Source organism: Crinia signifera, chromosome 4 (genome assembly GCF_055691185.1).
Source record: "Crinia signifera chromosome 4, ASM5569118v1, whole genome shotgun sequence".
Classification (NCBI taxonomy): domain Eukaryota; kingdom Metazoa; phylum Chordata; class Amphibia; order Anura; family Myobatrachidae; genus Crinia; species Crinia signifera.
In genome coordinates this window covers 184,220,242-184,238,634 of record NC_139220.1, presented here as the reverse complement: position 1 = coordinate 184,238,634, position 18,393 = coordinate 184,220,242, and the positions used below count along the sequence as shown (strand labels likewise).

Genomic DNA, 18,393 nt, shown 5'->3' with positions numbered 1-18,393 from the left:
TCCAGAGCTAGTCAGCATTGTGCCACTGTTATCCCAATATAGGCAGTAGCATGGCACAGCAATTAGCAAGGCTCAGGTACTGAGATAAATGATATACAGTACATTTATCAGTAAAGTGATTTATAATACGATGGTGCTATATAAAGTACGATAATAATATTAGGGGGAAAAAATATGATTACATGTACTGCACAGAATGTATGTAATCAGTATAGAGGACCTGGCGGAACCATTGAACATCACAGTTCGAATGCCAATCCAAGCGAACAATCATTTATAGTTAGATCAGCTTTTTTCTTTTCCAGCTGCCAGTGTATAAAATGGTACTTATCACACTGACTGGCTGAGCGTAAATCATGTGCTAATCAAACCTGTCATCTCTCAGATTATATATTTAATATAAAGTGACTTATATTAATATTAATCTTTAAATCACGTAATTTAACAGTTGGGTGAGCCATGACGTCCTTCAAATATTGTCCTTGCAGAAAGTGATTTTTATAAATGTAATTGGAACATGCCAACTGCACAGATTAAGTATGTATGTTACCTATTAATAGGGTAATCATATGTGTGAGACAGAAGACCAGTACATACATGACGTGACATGGGCTATAGTAACATATCCAACTACTTATGTAAACCTAAGCACATCAGAACTCAGTAAATATAAGGATTCCATGGTATAGGTAATATTAAGGACTCATTCGCCTTTATGGAACATACAGTATACATTAGCAACAGCTGACGTGTCAGGTGATACCTATGTACAAAACAGACACTATCGATGCATCCCCCCCCTCCCCCAATTTGCCATTAAAGGGTTAAAAAAAAAGTCGCCAAAACCTCAATGGTCATGGTGCAAAATCGTGTTTAAGATTTGAAACAGTGACTTGGATTTTTCAATTAGATGTTTAATTGAAATACAAACCCACTTCTATTTGGGGTTAATGACGTGCTGCCTCCATTATTTATGGCCAAGTTGGCAGAGTTCCCAAAGCTGTAAATAGCCAGCGCTCAGAGAATATAGCAGTGGTAAGAGACACTGAGACACTTCTACATTTCCTTGCTGGTAGTCGCAGCAGCCAATCTTATGTGGCAAAATAAGTCGTTCTTCTTTGTCAGTGAGATCATGAATCAAAAAGAAACTTACATTTTGTTGAACAGCCTGATAGACTTTATATGGCATGCCAGCATCTTATTACTGGGAACTGCAATAGCGTTCTGCTTGGGGAAGAACTTTTCTCTTTTGTGCTAACTTTTCTAAATGAGATATTTTTTTTGATGAAAGAAGAAGCAAGTTTTACACAGATGTAGTATTTGTGTTTATCTGTTTGTGCTGGATAAAGAGATACTGCCATTGATCGTTCTGATGGAATTTCAAGGAGAAAGTATGAAGCCGGAGGAAAACACACATATATTAACAGAACTTCTAAAATTAACAAGTTGTTTTTTTTTCAATCAAAAGTACAAAAAGGCTGGTCAGGTCACACATGTAGGAAACGTTTTGAGAATTAAAACATTGTCTCACCCCTAACAGTGAGAAAGAAAAACACATACAAATAGGCTGGGAATTCTATTCTGCCAACACGTGCAGCTGTGTGCTGTTATTGGTAGATTATACTAACTGGGATCAAAATGATCATGTACTGGGCTCAACTGCCAAACACCAAAGTCTATGCGACTTGGCTCACATATTGTGTATGAGGCCAATCAGGAGTCACTAGGCCGCCAATAGCGGTATTCAGGAGGAGCCACAGGATGTAACACATCCTGTGGCACTCTTCTTAGTTTGTGGGTGTCGCGTTGGTTGTTTTTTTTATTTTGCCAAGACAGTGGATGCCTACATGGACAGAAGAGGATGCTATATACACTGGAGGACCTACATAAGTATGATTTCCTTCCACAGGTACCCTAATTGGATTTCTTCAGGACCAGCGGACCCCCCATGTGCCCTTCAGGAATGTGATACTGACAATAACTGGTGGACAAAGGTTGTGTAAGGAACATGCATCACTGAGGAACTGTGCCGTTTGAGGAAATCAAAGTTTCTTTCAAAAAAACTTTGGATGGGAGTATCAGACATGATAACTGATTCCATTAATAAAAATAAGAGGTGTATAAGGATTTATTTAGTGATTGGCAATAGTCCAAAATGCCCAATATATACTACAGGACACTTTATTGTAAATATTGGAGAAAGGTAATATTTCTAGATTATACTGACAATAATAAATCATAAACACTTGATTACTGACTGGGTAGTTATTGACTCATAGAGAATCAGAAAGTGAGAGATTTTGGGAGGGCTCACATACAATTTGGCACTTGATATGCCATTTTTTACAGGAAAAAAAAAACATTCAAAAGAATGGGTAGCCAATCAATGGCCACCTATTTCTTTGGATGTTTTTTTTTTTATACATCCACCATGGATGTAGAGTCCACGATGTGCCACTGACGGCTGCACATACGACCTATCTTATGCGCAGGGAGTCAGACCTCTGATTCGATTCACATGGGACTGCGCATAAGATCGGATGTCTTACACATACAATTTGGACCAATTTCACATGATATCTCGACAGGATCCACCGAAATCTGGTCCAAATCGCATAGTGTATGGGGACTTACACCTGTGAGTGCCAAAGTTGAAATATATGAAGCTTTATGTATATGAAGTTAAGTCATGCTTCTTGTATACTTGAAATTCTATTTTGCTACCATTCCAGGGAAAAATTATAATCACATTGGCCTGTATTCAATGCCAGGCAAAAAACCCATCTGCTTTCACCGTTTTTTGAGCGAATTCAATTTGCCTATTCAATCCCAGTGCTGATTTTGCGTAAACCGAGTGTATTGGCGAAATTGTCAGGAATTCACCTGGTTTTGACAAATTCACAGCTGTTTTTCTGGCCATTTACTGGTTCTGGTTTAATCGGAACCCCGTGCTTTCATGCAGGGGAGTGATTTCTAGCATCTGCGCATGTGCAGATGCCTGGTGCTAGCAGGCATGGCAAACTAGGGCATGCAGCATTTGGTGCGGCACATGGACCTTTCAAGTCCGCCAAACGCATGCAGCGTTTGATGGACTCGCAAGGCTGTGAAATTCGTAGCCTTGCGAGTCAACCAGAATAAGGTCCTTAATTTGACTAGATCGCTTAGAAAATGGCCCTACATTGCTTCATGTGTCCGGGCTACAGAGAACACTGGCCCTGACACATCATTGTTTGCTGAGCGATCTAGCACCGCTCAGCAAAATCTCTCCATGTGTGGGCCCCATAACAGTAAGAATTAAGGGCATGCATGTTAGTAGCAAATACTTAAACAGCACACAAGGATGAAAATAAGTTACTTTATTGCAAGATGTATAGTACAGAAATGTTCATTTTACTGTAATACAATGAACAGTCACTGCCAGATGATCTCAAACCACTGCTAAACAATGTGCTAGATGAGAACCCTTTGGTAGTGAGCGATTGGCCAAGACAAGTCTAGCACACAATCCAAATATCACAGCACACTTTATCTACACACAGAACATATAAATAGTGCACATTAAATATATAAAGGCATTTTTACACGCAGCTGGTTAGGCATAATTACATGGTATAATTACATGGTATCCCAGTTCTTTATACGTTATGGAAGGCCCATATTTTGAGCCAATCGTGCTATATAAAAACACATAAAAGTAATATATACTATAGTAGCTTAGTCTTTCTTCAGGAAAAACTGCCGTGAGGGCTCCCAGCACTGACGTGGGAAACGATAGGCGAATTCTAGGTACTGCTGGGAACGGTCTGTGGAAGAAAAGATACACATTATTACATATAAATATGTAAAAAAGAAGCAAAGATCATTTCCTACTCAGACACTGCTAGACCAGTGAGATCAGGATACAGAAGAACACAGAGGGGGAGATATGATTACTCACCAGTGTTTACACAACCTCCTGCTAAACACATTAGAAATGGTGAAAGATTTATCTCTTACGACAAACTCTGCTAGAGGTTGGTAGTCCATTTATTGGCTTATTTGTTTTTGCATGCCTTCTACTTAAGGGTTCTAGTGCATGGACCACAGAGACAAAGTGCCCAAGCTAGAGGTTAAACAGGGGTTAAGTAGGATTGAAGCCAGGCTCTTCTAGTTCATAGTCAGTGTCATTGCCCTATAAATAGCATGCTTGTAATGCACAATATTATGCTTTGGGGATAGACACCATAGTAAACTGTGGCTGGTTTCCCTATAAATGTTCAGTAAAACATATACAGTAGGGGGATATTCAATCTCCCGCCGCTATTTCCGACAGGGGAAATAGCGGCGGCGCCCTATTCAATGCTATTCAAAATAAAAAAACGGCGTGGGGTCCCCCCTCCTGAGCATAACCAGCCCCGGGCTCAGAGAGCCGGTCCTGGTTTCATAAAATCACATAGCCAAACAAATAGGGGTCCCCAGGATTTTATAAAACCAGCACCAGGCTCAAGGGCCGGTCCTGGTTCCCAAAATCCAGGGGACAAAATGACTAGGGGTCCCCCATATTTCAAGAACCAGCACCGGGCCCAACGAGCCAGCAGGATATTGCCACAGCCGGGGGGGAGACTTTTTATACAAGTCCCCCCGGCCAAAGCATTCTCCCTCTGACCGGTCAGCAGGGGTCCTGGGGAAGTGGGGACCCCCCCAAAGAAGGGGTCCCTCCCCTCCAGAACTTACCTGCCCATGCTGAAGCCCGGGGCTGTCCTCGATGCCCCTGGACGGTGGGCAACGAGCTGATAAATGTGTAAAAAGAATATTAAACCTATTGTGTATTGCTGTGGAACTATGAGTCCCAGCAAGCCTGCATCGCATACAGGAACTTGGAGAACCACAAGTCCCAGCATGCGGGGCCATAAAGGACCCGCTGGGACTTGTAGTCCCACAAAAGTACAAATAGTTAAAAAAAAAATACACACATACAGTAAAACTTTATTTCACACGGAGCCGTGCAGGGATCCCGGAGAAGCACCTGAAGACATCTGTGAGTATGTTTTCCTTCCACAGGTACCCCACTGGATTCTACTGGAGAAGAGGACTGAGCTTCAATCAAGTCATGTGAGTTGGAATGTATGGGCTCCTTGTGAAATGAAGTTTTACTGTAACATAGAAACATAGAATTTGACGGCAGATAAGAACCACTTGGCCCATCTAGTCTGCCCCTTTTATAAACATGTTACCTCAAACCATATTTGATCCTTATTTTTTTTGTAAGGATATCAATATGCCTATCCCAAGCATGTTTAAATTGTACTACTGTATTTGCCTCTACCACCTCTGATGGGAGGCTATTCCACTTATCTACTACTCTTTCTGTGAAGTACGTGTGTGTTTTTTTAACTATTTGCACTACAAGTCCCAGCAGGTCCTTTATTGCCCCGCATGCTGGGACTTGTGGTTCTCCAAGTCCCTGCATGCGGTGCAGGCTTGCTGGGACTCATAGTTCCACAGCAATACACAATAGGTTTAATCTTCTTTTTACACATTCATTAGCTCGATGCCCACCACCCAGGGGCATTGAGGACAGCCCCGGGCTTTAGCATGGGCAGGTAAGTCCTGGAGGGGGGGGGGGTGGGAGCCCCCCAAAGAAGGGGGGAGACCCCCCTTTCCCAGGACCGGTGCCCAATGCTCCATAAAAAGCTGTGGCATTACCCTGCTGGCTAGTTGGGCCTGGTGCTGGTTCTTGAAATACGGGGGACCCCTAGTCATTTTGTCCCCCATATTTTGGGAACCAGGACCGGCCCTTGAGCCTAGTGCTGGTTTTATAAAATCAAGGGAACCCCTATTTGTTTGGCTCTGTGATTTTATGAAACCAGGACCAGTTCTTTGAGCCCGGGGCTGGTTATGCTCAGGAGGGGGGATCCCACGACGTTTTTTTTGTTTTTTTTACACAAAATCGCACATTGTCATGACTGAAAAATGCACATTTTCATGACTAAAATTAGCACTATATCGAACTTTTTTGCTGTGAATTCGCATCTCATTAAATATGTGAAGTCACAGAAAAAAATTCAATTTTTAAAAAGTGCGATTGCGTAAAGTGCCTAATAATCGGCCCCTAATAAATCTCACCCAATGTCTCTGTATATTTGAATACACTACCAATTAGTCTTGAAGCAAAAATACTAATGAGGATCAACGAAATTCCAATGGAAAATGGTAGAATATGGCTTTGGTTTTCATTAAGCTACTGTATATACTTTCAAAAGTATCACATTTATGGGAGTGTACTAATTAATGTATTATTTAAAAATATCATGCATCAGTAGACTGTTCTAATTCATTTATTCTTGATATACATTGAAGATAATCATTCTCTCTCCTTATTATATTATTTGTTACAGGTTTGAGTCTTAAATTTAGCTGAAAAGTACCCATCTCATTTGGAACATACATTATATATCTACTAAACCGAATACACAAGGCCTTTCATTATATCTACTTGAAAAAAAAAATAGAAATCTGCTAACTTTAAAATGATTGGGTTTGAATGTGTCCTGTTATCATTCATTTTGGAATTTAAATTCAGGAGTCAAATGTACTCATTAAAAAAAGAAAAGAAAAAAAGCTTTGAAGGTGGCCTTCTTAAAGTTGAGCCATTTTTTACCAGTGGTAAAAGCTTTTCTATGCATCTGTATGGGGCTTTCATATTACTCCGCACAGCAAGTTCATAAGGGCAGCACTTGTAGGACTGAAGGACCACCCGCAGGCGATGCAATGAGCACTTCTAATTGTCATGTTCACAGGCCCTATGAAGTACAGTGTTTAGCAGTGACGTGTCCTGCAGAGAGTGTGTAATGTGGAGGTAATTTAACCTACTCCCAATATGCTAGTTTGTTTAGTAAGTAACTATTTCCAATGGCAGGCAGAGCCTTTGAGTAAACTCGCTTTTGTTGCTAATAAAAAAGAACAAGCTGTCTCTCAATAGGCTTTTGTTGTGAAGTTGTTCAGTGTTCATTATGTACAATGAATTAGCACCATGCTCATTATACTGCTTGGGCTGTCAATGGCATCTTCTGAAAACAAGTCATTTCCTTGGTCTGAAGGTCAGGAGGATAGACAGTACCATGTCTGAATGACTGCAATCACCCAGCCTTGGTTACATTACCTTTGTGATGAGACGTCCTGCTGTCGGCATGACTTGATCCTTGCAAACAGTCCTAAGACAATAGCACAATGTATTGGTTAGCAGAGCGGCAAACAGCTACAATCCTTGCACACTGGTACTATTCTCCATTTACAGTGAGTTGGGCGCCACTGGCTTAATATAAGCACTGAACGATTTTTTAATAGTTTTGTTTAAACTCCTAGAATAAACCATACAAACCCAACTAAATAAATAACTGCCAAAAAAAAACAAACAGCAAAATAAACAACAAACATTACTTAAAGCGTGTAGACATAAACATAAACTAGACTAGAATAGTAAATTTACCTCAGGTTAGACATCCCAACTACACAAATAAATCATCACACAGCCGTTTTAAGGCCCAGGGATGAGCTCTGCTACCCAAATGTTGGTGCCTGACTGTCATATTCTACTGCTTGCAATGTAGAAACACATTTCATTACAGACTGAGCACATTTTTAAACCATATACATGTCATAAGACAAATGGAAAAGTAGACATCCTCTTTTCCAGCAGCTACTATGAGTGCTCTGCAGATAAAAGCATCCAAGTTCCTGCTTCCTCCTTACAATGAAAAATAAGCAAATGTGACACAGTGTTTATAGGTTATAAGATTAGAGGCCAGAAAGTAACTGGGCACAGCAGAGAATTACACAGCTCACAGCTCCCTACACTGTAATTTAACTCATCCACTACACACTTCTGCAGAGATGTGTATAAGGGGAATATACCAACAACTATCTCTAAACCATGTAGGTAATGCGATAACATACAGGACAGCATACACTAGCCAAACATATCTGTACTGCATGCACCAATTCAATTACAATAATACTAATCAAAATGTACCCATCTACTGGTTTATTATAATTATTTTAATTAACTCTATTAGATCATAGAGTAAAAGCACAAAAATAACTCACTTTTGCTTTAATTTACAGACATGTAATGGTTAACATTACTGCCTCACAGCACTGAGGTCATGGGTTCAATTCCCACCATGGCCCTGTGTGGAGTTTGTAAATTCTACCCCTGCCTGTATGGGTTTCCTCTGGGTACTCCGGTTTCCTCCCACAAATCCAAAAATATACCGGTAGGTTAATTGGCTCCCAATAAATTAACCCTAGAATGTGTGTGTGTGTGTGTGTGCATGAACATGTGGTAGGGAATATAGATTGTAAGCTCCATTGGGGCAGGTGCTGATGTGAAGTATTCTCTATAAAGCGCTGCAGAATATGCAACGCTATATAAATAACTGGTAATAAATAAATACATTTACTGTCTAGCTGGAAGTCACTGTTTTCTTGTTTTGCATATTTGTGTATGTACTCAGTAACTGACGCTGTGGAACCCTTGTGGCGCTATATAAATAAAGTATATTAATTATAATTATTATTACTACATGTCTGGAAATTTGGTTGTGATGAAAACATTCTAGTAACCATAGGATTTAATTTTAAACAAATGGTAGAAATAATGAAATTTTGTAGCTAAATGTCTTAACTGCTAATTACATAGCTAAAATCTAATATCAGATTAATTCTTCTATATCTAAAGCAGCTGCTAGCTGATATATCATGCTCCTTACTCTAGTTCCTAGAATTCGTTGTCATTTTGTTCTCATATATCAGGGTGTTTCTAATGATAAAAAAAAAAAACACATACGTTTAACAGGCTTAATGTTCTGTCTCAAATTTAATTATATTTGGCCTATGGTAACCTTATGCGGTTGGAAGATATAGCACAGAAAGATGGTAAAAAAAAACCTAGGTTCATTATATTTCTCAAGAAGCTAATCATATGTTAAATATCAGTAGACAAGTTCATTTTCAGAATTTCATCAGCTGCATGTCAACAGCATGCAACTGAATGAGACACAATGGTTCAAACCTACAGCTGCTACCAATTCTGACTAAATATACACAACTTGTCATAATAAAATAACTTTCGCGAAAGTACAGGAATCTGCTCCAGTGAACATGGAGACACTATTAATGCTATTTTCTATATGACATTTACAGATTTTTTTCTGAAGATGACAAATGAGAATAAATAAGAAGAACGGGAATATTATCATAGCCACAATGGTACACTGTATATTTATGCAGTGCAAGATTGAAAATGAATACTGTAAAGGTATAAACATAAAAATACAGGCTTTCGTACCTCTTCATCATTAATGCCGGGCACATTTATAATTTGTGATAGGCATACATAGTCATGATAATAAATTATACAATACTTTAATATCACAGAAATATTTTGTATGTTTCATGCATTAAGTTTAATCTGCACTACATGTTATTAGATTCATCTCATAATACTATAATAAGTAAAATATTGTATTGTCATTGTAAAAACAACAATACAAACAGGTCATCCACATACATAATGAGCTAAGTACCATTCTGTTCAATCGGTTATTGTAATTATATTTATAGAGCTGTTTACTGATTTATAACAATTTGTGAAATATTTCTGAGCAACATGTAAATCTGAGTGTAGTCTGATGATATGTACTAAAAACTATCCAGGCCAGAAATGACCTACCTGCAAAGCAATCAATAATTCAGCGTATACTTTAACATACTTACAGGACTGACCAATAATGTGGTAAGAAGCAAAGTCCTGGCTCCTGCCAAGTAGTACCCAATTCAGTCTGGCTAAAAATGCCACCATTACTCTTTCAGTCTAATGTTACTAAATAATAAACCTGTCACTTTATTAAATATTCAGTAGTTTAATTAAATATCATTGATCCAGAATGTTTTTTTTTAAATGCAATATGTAAACTATTAACATTTTACATATTTATTTGCATAGTTTCTAAGTTTTCAAAATGTATTATTTATTAATTTGCTTACACCAAAAAATGACAGTTTAATACATGGCATTCAAAATAATAACTTTGTAACATCTTTTATAAATAACCATAACAATCACATCTACTGTACATAAGGAATAAAGCCGCTAGTATTCTGGAATATGGAACTAAATATTTGACAGAACTTTAATTGCAATATGATTTTATCAACAACTATGATACTGTAGTCCTTTCTTTTAATTTAAGATATATTTGATTAGTTTTCATCCATTTTTTATTCTATAATTTCTATAATTTTGTATATATGCATTTTTATAGACTAACTTGCATAGTTCTTACTTAGTAAATAACATTTATTATAACAACAATAATAACAATTAAAAGTTTAATTAATAAAAATATATAAATCCCCGAGTAGTTGTGCACCAGATTTATGATACAATATATGATTAAATATGAAATGTTTACATCTATGTAAATTTGTAAATGATTATTAGTACAGTACCTGTCTTCAAGAACAAATGCGTAATATAATTTTTTTTACTAACGCGTATGCCATTAGCAAATTTATACTTACTGTCACATGAGGAATCACGGTTTCTGTGGGCAGTGCTGTGACACTTCCGCTGTGCCCAGATTCACATATCATATCCTATAATTTTACTATTCCCCTTTCACAAATAGTTCCCTATGCACACACTTGTTAAAACATTTTAGAGGTATACAGGTCATTGCTCCCTTCCCAGCTCTGTACCTGAATGAAAGTGGCAAGCAGCTGACAGCTTAACTCCTGCTCCAAAATCAGTCTGTTCTGGGGGTTGTTGTAGCAGGCGGAGATCAGTGTGGGAAATAGGAGCCGGACCAGCCGGGAGTCACTAAAATACTGGAAGGGGAGCTGGCAAAGTTTCTGAAGAACAGTGGGGTGACGGCCAGACTGGACAATGACCTGTTAAAATGAATAGCACACATCAACAGTGGATCTATGTGAGAGCATAAACTGTCCCAATCATGCAATCCTTATTTCAGCATCTGAAATACATGCGTAATAACAAAACAAATGTATAAGGTTAGTGGCTGGCCTCCTAAATGAAAACGTATTTCTGCTGAGTTCTCTTTCTCTTGATACTCATATATCCAAACATCAACAGGCCACGATGCGTAGGCTGTGTCACTGATTACTTTACAACATGTGTGATAAATATATTCCATCATACTAAGCCTGGCACTGATGAGGGCATTCCAGTACACATTCTCCAAATCAGCCGTCTACTTACGTATTGTACACACATTTTGTTACATTAACAACACATTGCTACAGTAATGTGAAAGAAGTGGTTACTTATACACGTCTACTACAGCAAATATTCCTCCATATCTGATGACACAGCACTTATATAGGCATCCAACAGCGTGTATAAGTGGTAGAAGTCTGTACTAATAGAAGTAATATAGGATAATCTTGCAGGGACTGCGTGCTACAGTCACATATAACATACTGGCTGGAGGTTTACTTATACACCCCCATGAAAGAGATATACCACAACAGAGCATCACAGATACATCAGAATGCAAAATTCAGATAAGACTTTCCATAGGCTGGTCCCGACTCACAGCCTATATCTGCAGTGTTCTTATATTTCCATGTTTTGGTAATTATGGTTCAATAAAATACGGTAAATACGTTTTCTATGCAAATCATGCCCACTGCCAGTTTCCCCCAGTATGGTCATTAGTCATTCTTCTATTTTATTATAGTTTTGTATACAGCCACTGGCCATATGTGGTACCCCTACGACAAGAATAGAGTGTAACTAGGGAGTTATGTCGTAGCTACGGGTTTGTAAAAATGAGTTTGAATGTAAAATAATTTGTTTTAAAAAGAAAAGGGGACAAACCCTGTAATCACAAAATCTACGGAGTGTCCAGTAAACAGGTATCTAAGAAGTTCATTATCTGATTTGTACATTTATTTTCAGGTACAGGCATTATTTTCATGCCAGACATGATGGTAAAGAGATTCAGACAGATAATGAAGTGTCAGAAGCTGATCTCCATATATTACTTTACTCTGGACTGATTGTATAAGTATTCTATATATTTGAAAATATATGCTAATTTGAATGTCGTTCTGCAGTTTCATAGCATTCCTCAGAAGAGGTGGGGACAGAAAACTCCTTATCTGTTACTCTTATGCTGGTAGGTGAGAAGAAGGCCTGCGCCATAATAGGGGAAGCAGGTGATTAACAGTAAAGCAAACAGACGCCAAGCTACTACAATGGATATGTATTTGCCCTTTACTACAATGCATTACACTGTACTATTAGTACTTTATAGGACAATGCATTTATGTAAAAACACCAATTACAAAAACATATTGGTTTGCTAATTCCCTTTGTAAATGTTTTTATTTTCTTAATCATGTTTTAATTCAATTGGGTCAGTCCATAAAAATTTGTAAAAATGTCCTATATGTGACAAAAAAAAATCTGTATCTGTTTATGTGTAAGCTTTTAACATAGTTTGAGTAGTTAAAGTATAGCTTTATATCAGGCTTTCATAAAAAAAATAACGGCAGTTCTACATTTGGAGTTCGGGGGTATTGTCAAGTAAAAGTTTATTTTACAAAATGGTGGTGGATCTGGCTTGCTCTGGCTTAACATTTTGTAATATTGTGTTGGATATTAGAATGTTTTTTTTTTTCAACCTAAAAAATAAGCCTTTTGATATTACAGCCAAGTTTAAAAAAAAAAAAACTATCTTATGTTAAGGTTTAACAAAAATGTTATGCAAAATGTCCCGTATGTACTGTAAAAGCGGAACGGCCCATTTATACCTTTGTCAATGTATTTTTTATTAACAGTTCTACAACTTTGTCTAAACCTTTTAGAAGGTTTATTCCCTATTTGAACATCTATTACATAGTGCATCAAAGTCTTTGCTATGAAACATCTACAGCATAAAATCTATCAATATAAGTAAGAATTCAAGAACCTAGGAACTGCTAATGAAGAATAAAGTAATTAATTAAAGGCAAATTAATTCCCTTAGAGACAAATGATTGAAATGTTACAGCGATAAGCCTGACCTACACTGATTTAAAAAATATAATATAATAACAATAAGATCCAAAATACATGTTTTACCTTATAAAAGTAATACTTGGAAGAGCAAGAAAAAGGTGTAATAAATACATATGTGTGCACCAATATTACATATTACAGTATATTAGTAATCTTATACATACAGTGTAAATATATCAGGAAACTGCATATATATGTTAGGTGAGAGTGACAAATTCGAAAATACTGACCCAATAATGATTTGCTCCATGAATCTCATCAGACGTTATTACAATATGTGTACAGATAAAATAAAATATATAACGTGATGCAATTCTTGGGTCAGCTATAAAATCAAATATGTGACAATTACAAAAATGTACTAAACAGTTTAATATTTTTAGTGTAAATCCAAGTTCTTTGCGCTTACAAAAACCAAAGTGCAAAATAAGGTCCATATGTGAAAAATGAAAGTTGGTACAGAATTGAATGAATCTGTAGTGTGAGGTCTGAAAGCATAGGAGAACCAAGAAAGACAGAAGTGTGTGCAAAGGCCGCATTCTCTACAGGACAGTGACATTGGGTTAGTTTGGCGACAGACCCCCCTTCAGAGTGTCTGGTGTGCAGGGGTTAAACTAGTAAATGTCAAGGGGCTTTCTATACCCAGCATTAGTGAACAGTTCATCCAAAAGCCCTAACATTTCATAGCCACTTAGTCAGGCTTTGTGAAAAACTTTTCATCAGCCCATGATAAACATCTCCCATTAACCTTGATGGAGGGAGGGGCAGACTTTTAGGTGTAAGCACTGGGTCTGTGAGGTGGGACACCCACGTTTTATCTTTGGCGCCAGATCAGCTTCTAGGCAAAGAGGATCCTTTAACCCAGTGTCTGCCAGAAGTCCAGAGCATATTCCAGTTCACTGAAGGCATAATTCACTTCAGCAGTTTATATATATTTGTACAAAGTATAATGGACTGGACAATTAGGACAAGCAGATGACAGGGAATATCAACCAGCCATGCAGTCATATAGTGTCGCTGTAAGTAGTTCGGCAAAGCTTATTTATGGCTGTTTAGTAATATCCCCCAAAAAAGCTAATTCATTGAAAAAAATAAAAAGCCTAATAGCACACATGATTAAAACGATATTTATTTTCTATAATCTTAACTAGTGCTTCAATTCTTTCCAAAACTCATGTGATTAAAATATCATTAGGACTGCAGTGTTCAATATTTGTATTATCAGAAATTACACTGTCGCTAACTTTGGGTATAATGACGCCAACTATTAGTTCATAAGGAAGGTCTATCTTAAACTCAGCTGAAAAGAAATACATTTCAGCGTAACACTTGGAATAGTGAACTTTAAGCTACAACTAACATGAGACCATTACAGAGAACATGTTAGTTTCAGAACACACTTATACTTAAATTACTTTCGAAAGTAAATACTTGTAGTAACTAATTCTTTCTTGCAGGAGGTTACCACCACTGTGTAGGTGACATAAATCCTCTGTTCTCAGCTCATACACACAAAGTATTACTTTTACAATTATGACCCTCTAGCTACACAAAAAATGGTCCCTAAACTGAAATACCGCTCCAATAGAGCTTGTGCCAGTGCTGTTCAGATCTGTCCTGGCCCCATAGTGATATGGACAGAATGAAACCCACAGCATACAGGCATTTATTCATCCAAAAGACACATCTTAAGGGGCATACACATGGGGTGATTTCAGCTAACTACATCGATTAGAAATGGAGCATGTGAACCCATGCCTACGCATGCGGCGGAAGGGGAGAAAAATCATTCGATGGTCAGTGACATTAATAAAGGTCAGTCTAAACTGACTTTTATTTCCGTCTGAGTCCTCCGAAGAGGGGGCATCGGCCCATCTGCATTCCCAGCAGAACACCAAGCGTTCTTAAGGAGGCACCTATAAAATGCTGGCCGTTACCCTGCTGCCGCCCCCTATACCTCCTGGCAATCACTCCCCGCAGCGAACGGCCCGGTTAGGTGTAACTCGGCCAACCAGTCACTCCCAGGGTCTGCACATGCGCAGACCGCCCACCATCAGAACGGGGACGAATTCGGCCCAGTCCGATCATTACTGAATCACCCCCTTTATGCAATAGATAACACCTATCCTTGTGTATCAATGCCTATTTCATTATAGCTTGTGAGCAGGGCCCTCCTACCTCTATGCCAGTCTGTTACTACCCAGTTTGTTTTATCACTGTTTCCAATTGTAAAGCGCAATGGAATTTGCTGCGCTGTATAAGAAACTGTTAATTATGATAATAAATGGTCATTTGCACAAAGTGCATTGCAATGTGTAATTGGAAGCTATTCTGCATACATTTACAGGCAATGCTTACTGAATGACACAAGTGGACTGCTAATGGGAATGGCACTTAAATTTGTACCAAGAAAGATTGATTGAAAGACTGGTGAACATAAAGGGTTACATGATGTATATGGTTCTAGTATACAGGTAACTAGATGTTTACCTGTTCTGGCATAAAGTAATACAGTATAGGTATAGTCACTCAAAAAAAGATATTTAATCCCTTTAGGTATCTAAATAGATACTTCTTCACGAGGAGATGGGAGGGAGGTAGACTTGGTAATATGCATTACTTATACTGAATTCTAATTTTGCAACAGGGCAGGTTTTTTGTTAAATATCATAGAAAAAAAAAACAGCAACCAAGTGAAGGAGTTAACAAACAATGCCATCTTGTAATTACTTTGGTCAGGACGACATATAGTTAGGAAGCAGTTTATCACAGGTACACGCCCAAGGCATGGCCACCTTAAATTGAAGCCAGAAGGAGTGAAAGCAACTTCATTCTGAGAGATTTACAAGGTTTCAAAGGCTTTGAACAATACGCTAAGAACACACTGAGAGTTCATAATGTACCTTAATCAGGGACAAGATCAACAAACGAAGAGTTGGCATTTTTCAGTTGATGGGTGGGAGGGAGTGAGGAAGGTGGAGTTTATTGGCAAAAACCCTTTACATATGCATCTGAACGTGGCTTCAACCACAGACATTTACTATGCGACTCTGAAATAGTGTATTGGCAGTAACGAACAAGATGGATAAAAAGCAGGAAGATACACAGGGTTTGACTTTGAGTCAAACAAAGTTCAAGCTGTGCCAGTGTCTTTTGCCGCAGCCCCATCTCATGTTAACGTCATGGATAATTTCAATAATACAGATGCATACTTGCAGCATCTTGCTGTTCCATTTCAGAGCATCTTTAGATGGCACCACTAATGCTTGTGCCAGCCCTATGGGAGATGCAATTATCCGCCTGATCATGGCCTCCTGTATGAGTGTTGTGCATCTTTGGATGCAGCCCCTTACTGCAACATGCCCAAATCTGCTCAGCCAGCCCCTCATTATCTGCCATGTATGCTCACAAACTATTAGTTTGATTCTGTTCTGCATCTTTTAGTGCTAACACTGGGATACATGTGCTGTTGCGACTGGGCCGTATGCGCAGAATTAAAATATTGGCCAACTGGTTGCAGCATCAACACCCAGTGTGACTCAGAATCGGGCCCTAAACATCTATAAAGGCATTTTGCAATAAATTACTTTGGGGATTTAATTTGGAGAGAGTTAAAGTACCAACCAATCAGCTCCTGTTATATTTGCAAGCACAGCCTATAACATGGCAATTCTCAGTTGATTAGCTGGTATGTTTTCTTTCCCCACTTTATCTCTCTCTATGGCTTAGTAAAAAGACTGGTGTATAATTTGAACATATCTACATTAGTACTACGTGCTGGGTTGACCATTGCTAAGAAAAATGTAACATAGTGGGCATGGTTAAAATGTTCTTGACCTGTCTTAGTACAGGATGCCATTCATAAGACAATATTATGTTAAAAAATATAAACACATTTCCACATGTTGAATCACCAAACTCATGAACTAGGTCCCGGGTGACTGACCGACAGTTGGGATTCCGACTGTCGTTTCTCCAACACCAGAATCCTGACTGCCAGGAGCCCAACAGTCGGAATCCCAACTTCACGGCCTATTCTCCCTCATGGGGGTCCATGACCCCTATAGAGGGAGAATAGAATAGGTGTCGAGTGCCCGCAATGGGCTTGAATGCGCTTGCCCATGACAGTCAGGATTCCCATGTCGGAGAAATGGCAGTCGGAATTTGGTCTATCGGAGAGTTATACTCTACCCAAAGAACCTATAGTGATCAGGTGTATCACAGATAAGATAAGCAGACTCACACCCATCAATAGTTACCACTTCCTTTTATACCACATATTATTTATTTATTAACAGTTTCTTATATAGCGCATATATATTCTGCATCGTTTTACAGAGAATATTTGAACATTCACATCAGTTCCTGTCCCAGTGGAGCTTACAATCTATATTCCCTACCACATATACACGCACACACAGACATTCTAGGGTTAATTTTATTTAGAGCCAATTAGCCTACCAGTATATTTTTGGATTGTGGGAGGAAACCAGAGTACCCGGAGGAAACCCACGCAAGTACGGGGAGAATATACAAACTCCACACAGTTTGGCCCATGGTGAGAATTGAACCCATGACCTCAGCACTGTGAGGCAGTTATTCTAACCATTACACCATCCGTACTGCCCAACAGTACACATATACATTCTAAACACTAATGTAAGCAATTACATATCAATTCCCACTTGTAGGAGTATAATTACAAAGATTTTGCATGGTGTTTTCACTCCACAAATAGAATTGAATGTTGAGCTGGCTGTCTCCTGCTCTTGTCTCTTACATTGATACTGCTTTTATTTTGCATTTGAGCCAAAAAATCCCTATTCCCAGCACTGTAATTAAAAACTTCATGCACAGAACTGTTGTGCATGTAATAAAGACAATCTGGGTTTTCAATGGGATTATTTATTTAAGCAATAAGACAACATTGGACAGCATTTTTAAGAAACACTTATTTGTGTACTGACTCCTTTTTAATGTTACCCCCTACCTGCACCCCTAGGCACACATCCAGCTTGTAGAAGCATCTGCCAGGAGCAAAGGGTTTTGAGCAGATCACGTAAATGCGCCAATACAATACCAAGGCATTTGTGGATCATATCCTCTACCTCTTTTCAATATATTGTCATCCCTTTAGACCTGGTCATAGCAAGCAGCCTTGTCAATCTTTCTCTGTGCATTTCTGTACAATATATGAGGGTCCCCAGCCATTGTACAAATGCAAATCCCATAAGGCAATGACTAGATACAATATTAGATGACCTACAAAATTTGCAGGATATCTCCCCAAAACACCTGTTTTAAGGACATAGTCACAAATTTCAACT

At 38.4% G+C, this 18,393-nt stretch overlaps 1 protein-coding gene across 3 annotated transcripts in view; it reads right to left on the bottom strand.

Annotated features, from left to right (window-relative positions):
* Window positions 1–3,341: 3,341 nt before the first annotated feature.
* SCAPER (S-phase cyclin A associated protein in the ER) overlaps window positions 3,342–18,393 on the bottom strand; it is a 278,002-nt gene continuing 262,950 nt past the window's right edge. For all 3 annotated transcript variants that reach the window (XM_083183157.1, XM_083183159.1, XM_083183158.1), the window contains exons 29-31: window positions 10,741–10,932; window positions 7,142–7,193; window positions 3,342–3,803 (exon numbers count right to left, since the gene is read on the bottom strand). In XM_083183157.1, coding sequence (XP_083039283.1) covers window positions 3,715–3,803; window positions 7,142–7,193; window positions 10,741–10,932 — 333 coding nt within the window. In that variant the 3' untranslated portion in view covers window positions 3,342–3,714. The remainder of the gene's footprint in view (window positions 3,804–7,141; window positions 7,194–10,740; window positions 10,933–18,393) is intronic.